Below are 12,007 nucleotides of genomic sequence, written 5' to 3' on the forward strand. Positions count from 1 at the left end.
TTAGGAAAATGTAATAAACATGTTTTTGGGGTGGTTTTGTGCATTTTTGAGGAAAAAGCTTTAACCCTTTACAGCCGATCGGAGCGGGCACGCTCTGTTTTGCGTAACTATTTTTAAATCCCGGTAGCTCTGCAACCAAGTAAGCTAGCGCAATAATTTTTTTTGCATATGAAACCGGAGGAGTTGTACTTACATCTTATGCCATCAGCTTGTCCTAGGTCACAGTTTCCTTCCACATATAGCTTTGCAAAAACTGCATAAAAATCACTTGCAGCAACAAAAACATGATATTCCAGAAACACGCTTCGCCGATCCATCAGCTGTTTGTAACACTTCCTATGTCCATCAGCGCGAACTATCACATGACCGCATGACCTGCCCGAAACCGGAAGTGACGTCATTTTCGCGGAAATGTAGTTTTTTACGATCGGGGCCTTATGAGCTTGTGTTTTACTTGTTATGTGTTTTAAAAAGTTATGTTTGACTTTATGACTTTCTGTGTCGTTTCTGGGATGCTTAAGACTCATATTGCACTGCTGGAAATAGTTTATTTTGATGCATATGCTGTTATTTTGCAAATTTGCACTATAATATTTATTTTCGTTTTTCCTGCAGTATATAAAAATTGGTGTATTTCAAAAATAAAACTATGAAGACACTCAAAATAAATTTCCTGTGGTGGGAAACTAGTTTGTGCAACTTTTTTGTATTTACAGTTTTGAGGGATAAACCTCTTAAATTTCTCTAACTAGAAATATATGTTAAAAAAACACAAAAACGATTTTCAATTCTTTTGTAGTTTATTGCACTTTTTTGCAATTTATGTAATTACTGTGCACTTAATGCAGACATATTATTAAAGTTTGGGCTATAATGGTTGTATTGATGTATAGCAACTTGAAATGCTCCCAAAAATGGCTCCACAGCATGTAAAAATATAATATAAGCTCTGGCGAACTTGGTTCTATGGTAGGTCTTAAAGGGTTAAAAGTGATGCCTAGGCCACCCATAAAAGTTCCTACTGATTCTGAAATAATTTTCTTCTGTCTTTTCAAGATATTTATTCAAAGCAAAGATAAACAATAAAGAATATAATGTAATTAATGCATTTCTACCAATCAACGTGCTTCATTTTCTTCATGACAACGACTCTTTCCTCATTGCAGTGTCCTGCTAAATGTGGCCGCAAAGCTCAGGTAACCCGCGATGTGCGCTGCTCTGATGAGACCAGACCATGTGACCCGTTGACCAAACCGCCGAACGTCAAAAACTGCACCGGTCCTCCCTGCGAACGCCACTGGACTGTGTCCGAGTGGGGACCCGTGAGTGTTTTTACTTTACACAAACCTGCGTGTCAGTGAACATGAGTGATGAGGAGTTAAAATCTTACCATATCTGCATATTTTATCTCTCGTCCCTGCTGGAATCTCAGACAGTGAAAAAAAGGAAAGACGCTTAATTTATGTTTTAATGTTACAATCCGTGTCTAAGTTAAACGTTCTATTTCTTTTATTTTAAATTCTTTTTCCTGCGTCTAACATTCCTCCATCATTTTCATGGTTGTTGGAAAAACAGCTCGTCTGTCCCAGCCGTCTTTTAAGTGCCACGGTGTGAATTTATTGCTTTTATTGTGTTACGGACACGAGGTGTAGTTGCCGATGTTCCATTCAAAGTGAAAGTCTGGAAAATCGCAGGACTAATTTACAACCGCAGCCTCCGACTTGGAAAAACACAGAAAACTAAAGAGCTGTCACTTTGACACACAAAAATCACAATTCACAACTCAAGGCCAAAAAAGTTTATCTTTGTTTTCATAAATTTGCCAACTGAGAACAGATGTAACCAGATGTAACTTTTCATTTCTGATGTCTTCAGATTTACAAGTTTATTCTGTACTGGAAGGAAATTGGTTTGAAATTACGCCTGTCTCGTAAATGTAAATGACGTGGATAAAGCTATGCTGCTACAAAACTTGCTTATTGAGCTACACACGCCTGGTCTAAAAGTTTAATCGCAGCACGACCAACAAATATAGTTTTTAATAATAAACTCAGTGTGCGCAGCATAGTGAGGTTTTGCTGTTGTGTTGTTGATGAACTACTTTAACTGCAGTAAATATTAAACTCTGGTGACATGTGTTGTTATTTAACATCTGCCTAAACATGGCCTCACATGCTGATCTTTTATTTTCCATGATGTGAGGTGACCTGAAATGACTTCACGCTGTGTGCGACAAAGCTTGGCTGCAGATAACTGTGATTAGAACTCAATTGCTCCCGCTTGATAATGACTCATCGGGCGTGACCTTTGTTTGTTGCAGTGCTCGGGGTCGTGCGGCCAGGGGAAGATGGTGCGTCATGTGTACTGTAAGGCTCCGGAGGGTCGCGTGGTTCCCGAGAACCAGTGCTCAGCAGAGAACAAGCCCTTAGCCATTCACCCCTGTGGAGACAGAGACTGCGCTCCGCACTGGCTGAGTCAAGACTGGGAGAGGGTGAGGCCCGGATACACACTGTCTGAATTAAGATGTTACTACGAGCAGACCTGACACACATTTTAAGTGATTTTTGTAATCACAGAAAAGCATGACACACGTGTTTGGGGGGACCTGGAGTTATAGCTCAGTGGGAGCCCATTTGATTGCACTTTAAGAGGTCTCTTGTTCAAATCCCAGTGCCTAGAGTTATGGAAGGGGAAAGAAATTTATGCTTTACAAGAGGATTCTAACTAGTTTATGAGTAAAGATCATGCAGCTGTTTCCTCTGGATGGATACTGACTAATCCCATGAAAACACTTAGATATAGTTCCTTTATAAACCTAAATGCATTTAAGGCTTTATTCTAATTCGCTCTAGTTTTAAACTTTTGCTAAAGAAATGTTACTACATTCTAAACCTACCAGTAACAGCCTTGATCTAAGGATCTGGTTTTAACATGTATTAGAGCATACAGTTCGGTGAGCATGCTAGGGTCTGCTTGGGTCTGCTTGGGTCTGAGTGACTTGGATATGTGCAGATGTTAGCTTGCCTGCACATTTTTTTTGTGATAGTTCATATTTGTCCACTGAGACACTATTTGTCAGTGCACATGCTATCCATCTGCCCTTCAGGTGGTTTTGAGCAGACTTGAGTGTACTCAGAGAGACTCCTCACCCGTGATGCCTGCATATGTCTGCAACAGATTATAATCCCTGCCTTATGCGTGCTGCATTTGCTTTCTGTTGGAAAATGTCAGACATGGGCAGTAGCTCAGTGGAAGAGTATTTGACTGCACATCACGAGGTCTCTGGTTCAATTCCGGATGCCCCCTGCGTTGTTCCTTTAAAAATATAGGAATGGATATGAACCTGTCACCTCTGCAGTAGCTTAGGGTTTTGGTCTCCCTGTTTGGAAACCTTGTTTACAGGCCATCTTATATTTCAATACTAACTCATTTGAAAAGCTGCATATGGAACTTTCTCATCATTACCTCTTGTAGAGCAGCCTGTAAGGGTTAGGTTTTAGTTTAGTTTTAGTTTGGATTAGGGTGACCAGGTCTGTCACCTTAATCAGATTTAATCAGACAACCTTAATCACACACTAAAGATGTCCAAAGACATGCAGTAGTGGCTATAGGTTAATTGGGAACTCTAAATCGCCCATAGGTGTGAATGTGAATGCGAATGGTTATCTGTCTCTATGTGTTAGCCCTGCGGCAGACTGGCGACCTGTCCAGGGTGTACTGCGCCTCTCGCCTTAAGACAGCTGGAATAAGGTCCAACCTCCCCACGACCCTGAAAAGGATAAGCGGAAGAGAATGGATTGATATTTACATTAAGTGTATGTGTGAGTGCAGAAGGGAAGGCAGCCAGACAAGGTTATTGGTTTCCTGCCATTCAGGTGGATGTTACTTTGACATGTATCAGTCACATGTACCAACTCAGTTACAGACCACATTCAGGATATCAACAGAGGGTAATCATAAAGAAGACAGCAAATGTTGGGACATTTTTATCCAACACCCTAAACAGTCAGTGCTCACCCAAAGACTCTTTAATTGTTGTTCTCTGAAAGACTTTCCTCTCCTGTCACTGAATAGCTAAAGAATTGTTACAAGCATGGGGTTTCTTAAAATAATCTAACAGCATTTAATATTTCACACAGTGGTAACAGTTCAAACAAAAAGGAAAGGAGCATGTTTGGAGATAGTGTTATCATTTTCATGAATATGCAGGGAAGATCTGTTAGGTTCTGAATATATTCACAGGGTGAACATTTCCTCTATAAAACAAACGGCCCAACTTGCACTGCAACTTTTGCATTTTTCAGACTGTTTATTAACAAAAAACCCCCAAGACAAATAAACTAAGGATATAATTTTTTATGAAATATTTGCAGAGCTTTATGAAGAAACTTTAAATGCACAAAGTCCCTTTTTAATGTTAACAATGCTACAAAGATTTTACCTTTAACTGCAGTGCAACACAACCTGTGGTCGTGGTGTGAAACGGAGGATCGTTCAATGCGTCGGCATCAGCGGAGGAAAGTTCCAGATCTTCGATGAGGAGGCATGTGTGGGGAACGAGAAGCCTGAAGAAGAGAACACCTGCTTCGAGAGGCCATGCTTCAAATGGTACACCACCCCCTGGTCTGAGGTGGGTCCACAGAAAGTCTTCGAGTGTGAAATAAACTCTCAAAATGAAGATAAATTAGGATAACAGCAAAACAGACGTGTTTAATGACTGTGTTTCTGGCTTCATGTGCCTTCAGTGCACCAAGACATGTGGCATCGGTGTGAGGATGAGGGACGTGAAGTGTTACCAGGGCAGGGAGCTGGTCCGAGGTTGTGACCCCCTCACCAAACCAGTGGCCAAACAGACCTGCACTCTGCAGCCGTGCCCCACTGAGCCTCCAGGTAACAACAAAGAGAATCTGCTACTTCCCTCCTAACCACTGTTCCTAATGAGTCTTGCAGGCGTTATAAGTGAACTGCCAGCTGCCTTTTTTTTACTCATGTCTGCCAGTTTTGGCAGAGGCAGTATTGAAGAAAGATAGACAGCTCAGAGTGGAGTATAATCTCCACAGCTGTTTGAAAGTTGCCTCCAGGACTAATTGTGAGTCTGACTGTTTCCCAGATGAGAGCTGTCAGGATCGGCCCTCCACCAACTGCCTGCTAGCTCTTAAGGTCAACCTGTGTAGCCACTGGTACTACAGCAAGGCCTGCTGCCACTCCTGCCGCGCTGTTCGACCTCCAGCCTCCTAGTCGAGGACGCCGCAGCCTCTCTCCACCCTGACTCTCAACTCCGGCATGAGGAAATACATTCAGCTGTACAGCAGTTACTGTGAATAATGAGGGAAAGATAAATGTCAGTCTGCCTTTTTTAAAAAGACGAAGTTCCTCAGATAACTTGGATTTAGATGGGTCAGTTTAAATGATCTCAAATGAAGTCCTGTCAGTTCCTGTTGATGTTACAACATCAGCTGCAGTGTTCTCACACAAAATTAGACAAAAGAAATGTGCACTTTGGGAGGCACTTTGAAATTAATGAGGACGAGTAAACAAACGTCTCTTTTTTCTGCTTCGATGCTACAAAAAGATTTTAGTTTCTTCTTGTTTTGAGAGGATTTCCGACACAATGCATGATCAAATATTAAATAGTTCCTTTCTGCTCTTTTCCAGTCAATATTTGTATTTTTAGATTCTACCAGAGTAGCTTTGCATGAGTAATATTTCAAAATAATCCTCACGTATCTTATAAAGACCCTTGTGGCAGCATCTCAGTAACAGCAGGTACAAACAGCAGGTGAGTGGAGCCTCTGTTCTCACAGTCAGAGCGTTGTGCCCTCTAAATTTGCTCCTGAGCTCACTCACTTTTTGACCCAGCCTCTAGTAGTGAACCAAGGAAGCGCCGTTTTTGGCTCATTTATCATTTATCAGCCCCTCGGGGAAAATAAAGCAGAGCATGCCTCTCCCTTATTATCATATTTCTTCTTATTTTCTTTATATTTAACCCTGCAGACCCTGTTGTACCAGTTGTTACTGAATATTTATGGGTCCATCATTTCAGTTCCTTTAGAAAATTTGCGCTAAACAACATGCGGAGTTGGAGACACAACGGAGTCAACAGTAAAGCGGTCTCACAAACCTCTATCACCAGTTAGCAGCATGCTCCTGTTATCGCTGCAAGGAAGAGCTCTATTAAATTATTTCTCAACTGAAGATATTGCATGAGTAGAATATTTAAAACAGATACTGTTTATGAAATATTATTTAAATGTGTTTCAGTTTTAGCGTCTGGTATGGCCAAACAGGAAGTAAAAAAATTAAATATATATAAATATATATATAGCTTATATTTCCATTCCGTCTCCTGCCTTTTGACGCCACACCGGCGTGCCTGCAGGATATGGAAGCATATTTATTAGTGATAGAACATTTTCATTTAGCGTGACGCTCCTGATGCCAGTCTATGGTTATTCATCAGGTCAACTGATACCAGCTCTGGTCTGTGTGCGCGACAGAGGAGGAGAGAGTTGATCCGAACACAGACAGAGAGATCCCTGAAACTTGAAGTATGGGTGAAATGTATTCAGAAGACGTGTACGTGTATGTCTAACTAATGTGTACTGTGTTTTTATATTGCCGATACCTCTTTGTACAAAACTAAATATGGAGTTTGTGTACTGTTGATAATAAACTGAAAACCTAATGGTACTGACATGTATTTCAATTAAATAACAGTTCAAACATTTCGCCTCTCTCATGTTTAACTTTTGCACTTTTTTGATATTTTTCTTTACAGGAATGGATACCACATTAGTTTTTGAGTTTTTAATTTGAGTAACAAACTGTAGAAAGAAATCTGTAGGAACATTTTAACACATAGTCACAACAAGACTTGTCTGACTTGAAGATTTCTTTTTCTTAAAACACAACTGGGACTGGCTACTTTTAGTTATTGTGCCAGTTCAGAGGATGGTAGTTTGTTGTTAGCCAATATCTCCAAAGCCTCAGTTAGACTGGGGCAATCGCACATCTTTAAGAAAGGTTAGTCTGTTGGTCCCGTAGTGTAGTGCTTTACACATTTACCTAACAAGTGCCTGTTAAAACTCAGGAGGAGACCCAAACTCCTGTTCACTAGCTGGGCCCACGTCTTCATTTTAGGTTTGACAGCGTTCTAGTAGGTAAAAGTGAATGCTTTGACATGAATTGAGCTGCGCTTTGGGAAAGGCCGGAAGGGGACTGGCGATGGCTCGTGGGCCTGACAGATCCCCATGCACTAAATAGAAAGGAAGAAGTTAAAGAATTGAGAACAAGGAGGGAGGGACAGTGGGGCACGTAAACGAGAATGAACAGCTTGCAGAACTGGGGGAACCTATACAGATGACAACCGGAAGGAGTGTGTTTGGAGGTGTGATCCCGCTCCTGAAATTCCGATACATAATCTCCAATAAAATTGTGTCACGAAGGGCAACTGCCACAAAGAATAGTCTGCAAATCATCTTTTGTGAATACAGGAGCAGCCAAAATAATCTTCATCTTAGGAAGAGTTAATATCTTTAGATGGCTATGACAGAAGACTTGAAACTGAAAAGAAAGGCTTTACTGGGCTTGTTTGCGTTACTATATCATAGCAAGATGTGAACTGGGAATGAATGAACTGCACTGTGGCACACGTCTCCTTGTCCTTGACTCCCACCTGTTTTTACTTGTTTACTTCATATCATGTTTGCATGCAGATTAAGCCTGCATTTAAATTCTATTTATTTAGTTATTTCTCTCAGGTCGTTAAACACCACCACGACAGCTGTGCCTCACACATATATATCTAAACTCTCATTTAATGTAATAAGAATTATAATCAATCAGATTATCGTGTCTTAATGATGTGATACTGATAAATCTGTGAACTTACACATTAATATTCAAATATTATGGCACGGTTCTGGGTCAATTGACCCAGGGTTTGGAGTTTTCTTATACTTTGATATTCATTCATTCATTCATCGCTAGCGGTAAGCGGAAAGGAGGTGGGCTTGCTGTTTTAGTTAACAACCGGTGGTGTAACCCTGCCAACATAACAATCAAAGAAAGGATTTGTTGCCCGGACACTGAACTGTGTGCTGTTGGACTCAGGCCGTATTATTTACCCAGGGAATTCTCTCACGTCATCTTGGTGGCTGTTTATGTACCCCCCTCTGCTAACCCCACAGCTGCATGTGACACTATCCACTCTGCCATAGCTCGGCTACAGACTCAGCACCCGAGTGCCTTTATTGTGATCTCGGGTGACTTCAACCATGTATCACTGGACAATACACTACCAACATTCAAACAATATGTGGACTGTCCCACCAGGGGAGAGAAAACTTTAGACTTACTGTATGCTAACGTCAAGGATGCATACAGCTCCTCCTCCCTCCCCCCACTTGGTAGGTCAGATCATAACCTGATTCACCTCACCCCCCGCTATGTGCCAATTGTGAGGAGGGAACCTGTGACCACCAGGACTGTCAGGAGGTGGTCAGAGGAGGCCTTAGCAGAACTACAGGGCTGTTTCGAGGTGACCGACTGGGAAACACTCTGTGAGCCTCACGCCGAGGACATCAATGGGCTTACTGAGTGTATCACAGACTACATAACTTTCTGCACCGACTCCATTGTTCCAGCTCAGACTGTTCATTGTTACCCAAATAACAAGCCGTGGGTGACTAAGGACATCAAAGCCCTCCTCAACAACAAGAAGAGGGCTTTCAGAGGGGGCAACAAAGAGGAGGTGAGGAAGATCCAGGTGTTACTAAAGGACAAGATCAGAGAGGCTAAGGACAATTACAGGAGGAAGCTGGAGTGGAAACTCCAGCAGAACAGCATGAGAGAGGTGTGGAGGGGCATGAAGACCATCACTGGATTCAGGCCAACCAACAGCAGGGGAGCTGAGGGAGGTGAGAATAGAGCCAATGAGTTGAATCTGTTTTTCAATAGATTCGACACCACAGTGTCTGCTCCCACCCCCACAACCTCACCTGTAGTCAGCCTGGAATCCAGAGCCACACCACTGTGCCAGCCTCTCTCTTCACATGTTGCCTCCTGTGAGATTCCTGACACCCCTCCCCCACCCATCACCTTCACTCAATACCAGGTTGAGATGCAAATGAGGAGACTTCACTCAGGCAAGTCTGCTGGACCAGACGGAGTGAGTCCCCTTGTCCTCAAGACCTGTGCCCCCCAGCTGTGTGGAGTCTTTCATAAACTGTTTATGCTGAGTCTGAGTCTGCAGAGGGTCCCGGTGATGTGGAAGACATCATGCCTCGTCCCTGTACCAAAGACGCCACGTCCCAGTGGCCCCCAGGATTACAGGCCCGTGGCACTGACCTCCCACATCATGAAGACCCTGGAAAGGCTCATCCTGGACCAGCTGCGACCCATAGTAAGACCACACCTGGATCCCCTTCAGTTCGCTTATCAGCCTCGTCTCGGAACTGAGGACGCCATCATCTACCTGCTCAATCGTGTCTACACCCATCTGGACCAGCCGGCGAGCACTGTGAGGGTCATGTTTTTTGACTTTTCCAGTGCTTTCAACACCATCAGGCCGACCCTCCTGGGTGATAAGTTAGCAGCGATGCAGGTGGATGCTTCTCTGGTGTCCTGGATTGTTGATTACCTGACAGGAAGACCACAATATGTACGTCTCCCACAGTGTGTGTCTGACAAGGTGATTAGCAACACAGGGGCACCACAGGGGACTGTCCTCTCCCCCTTCCTCTTCACCCTCTACACCACAGACTTCAGCCACTGCACAGAGACCTGCCATCTTCAGAAGTTTTCTGATGACTCTGCGGTGGTTGGATGCATCAGCAGGGATGATGAGACAGAGTACCGGGCTGTGGTCGACTCCTTTGTCACGTGGTGTGAGCAGAATCATCTGCAGCTCAACGTGGCAAAGACCAAGGAACTGATCGTGGACTTCAGGAAGACCAGGAAACACTTGACCCCTGTTTCAATCCAGGGGGTCAGTGTTGACATTGTGGAGGACTATAAATACCTTGGAGTACACATTGACAATAAACTGGACTGGGCTAAAAACACCACAGCACTTTACAGGAAGGGCCAGAGTCGTCTCTATTTTTTGAGGCGACTGAGGTCCTTCAACATCTGCCAGAAAATGCTGAGGATTTTCTATGAGTCTGTGGTGGCCAGTGCGATCCTCTATGCTGTTGCATGCTGGGGGAGCAGGCTGAGGGTCGCAGATGCCAACAGACTTAATAAACTAATCCGTAAGGCCAGCAATGTTGTGGGGATGGAGCTGGACTCCCTCAAGGTGGTGTCGGAGAGGCGGATGCTGTCCAAGATAAAGACAATGTTGGATAACACCTCCCACCCACTCCATGACATGTTGGTCAGTCACAGGAGCTCGTTCAGTGAGAGACTGAGATTACCGAAAAGCACCACTGAACGACACAGGAAATCATTCCTGCCTGTGGCCATCTCCCTGTACAACGCATCCACTTAACACACTGTTTGCTGCTACAACTACACATGTTTCTTTTCCAACTATTTATTTATGAGTGACTTATGTATGTATGTATGTATATATATGTATATATTGTACTATTCTTAGTTAGCGTATTGTCTGTCTTGTCTTAATGTTGGTTTAAAATGGAGCACTGTAACAAAAAATTATTTCCCCCAGGGATCAATAAAGTATTCTGATTCTGATTCTGATTGTTTATGTTTAAGTCTCATTTACTTATATTTACGCAGCTAATTCTCCAGGTGTTTCCACTTCCCCATATCACCTCCTGTGTGTATTTAAGTCCTATGTCTTCCTTTGTCCAGTGTCAGGTTGTGTGTTGAGTTCTCGTCATGTTTCCAAGTTTCCAGGTCACGTGAACTCACTCATCTTATTAAGATGATATCCACCTTGACTGCTTAGCCTGATTGTTAGGTTAAGTGAATCCAGATATCCTGGGTATGTGAACTTGCTTCGTAGTACAGGGACCAGGTCTATAGGCCACTCCACTGTAGCGGCTGAGGGTTATTATCTCAAATACTTATGGATTTGACAGCAGGTGTCAAAGATATGTGTCAAGGCTGTGCAGTATAGACGACCCAAATACAGTATGCTGTCAAAATAAAAACAAAGGCCATGATCTTTGGTCTACTTAGCAAAATGCTAAAGATCCAAACCATAAACTAAAGTTCAGCTATACGAAGGAGCAAATGAGAGAAAACCACATGCAGTAAGCAAAAATGAGCCGTCTATCAGATGCCTTATCACAAAGGAAAAGGGAAAACAGGGCTACATTTACACTGAGAGCTGATTGGGACGTGACAGAAGAACAAAGAGACAAAGATGAAAAGAAATGAGCATAGGTGAAGACAATCAGGGCAGAATGTAAAATTAATGTAAGACACGAAAGAAAACTAACCTTAAAAAAATAAAACAGGAAGTAAAAAGTAAGGAAGTAAACAGCTAAGCCTGAGCATGAAGATGAGACAAAGAGAGGCATAAACAGGGAGACTGTCATAACAAAATCAACACAGAGACCACAGAAATAAGATAATATCACACAACCCAAACATCTTGTAAAAAAATAACAACAAAGGCAAACAGGAACCACAAGCTCAACAACTTCAAGAATAAGAAATGCAAACACTAAAACAGCACAGAAATCTGGGACCAAGGGCTCAAAGCAAACTGCAATTTAAATGACATGAAAGTGTAAGAGTTTCATTTGTAGCAGACGGAGCGGCATATTCTAATTTAGTCTAGTTCAGAGTCCTAAAACTGAGTCTATGGTCTGTAATTTAGCTGGGCTAATATACTGTAACTACAATATGTGAGTAAGTGTAGTTATTTTTTTCATACAGAGTAACGTAAAGTGTGAAAGTGGTGCTGAGGACGTTGTGTTTATTCTTCTCCAAGACCCCCTCTCCTCTCTGAAGCTGTTTTGGATGTAGACAAGTCAATGAAATAATGCACATTTTGCTTTGGTCCTTTTCTGGAGGGAATTACACCGACACCCCA

General features: G+C 42.6%; 1 protein-coding gene across 1 annotated transcript in view; it reads left to right on the top strand.

The window, feature by feature from the left end:
- ttc16 (tetratricopeptide repeat domain 16) overlaps positions 1-5,388 on the top strand; it is a 35,336-nt gene extending 29,948 nt beyond the window's left edge. The window contains exons 15-19 of the mRNA XM_026188583.2: positions 1,167-1,322; positions 2,321-2,491; positions 4,454-4,630; positions 4,746-4,890; positions 5,111-5,388. Of these exons, the coding sequence (XP_026044368.1) occupies positions 1,167-1,322; positions 2,321-2,491; positions 4,454-4,630; positions 4,746-4,890; positions 5,111-5,238 (777 nt within the window). The 3' untranslated portion in view covers positions 5,239-5,388. The remainder of the gene's footprint in view (positions 1-1,166; positions 1,323-2,320; positions 2,492-4,453; positions 4,631-4,745; positions 4,891-5,110) is intronic.
- The last annotated feature ends 6,619 nt before the right edge of the window (positions 5,389-12,007 follow it).

Source organism: Astatotilapia calliptera, chromosome 12 (genome assembly GCF_964374335.1).
Source record: "Astatotilapia calliptera chromosome 12, fAstCal68.1, whole genome shotgun sequence".
In the NCBI taxonomy this organism is placed as follows: domain Eukaryota; kingdom Metazoa; phylum Chordata; class Actinopteri; order Cichliformes; family Cichlidae; genus Astatotilapia; species Astatotilapia calliptera.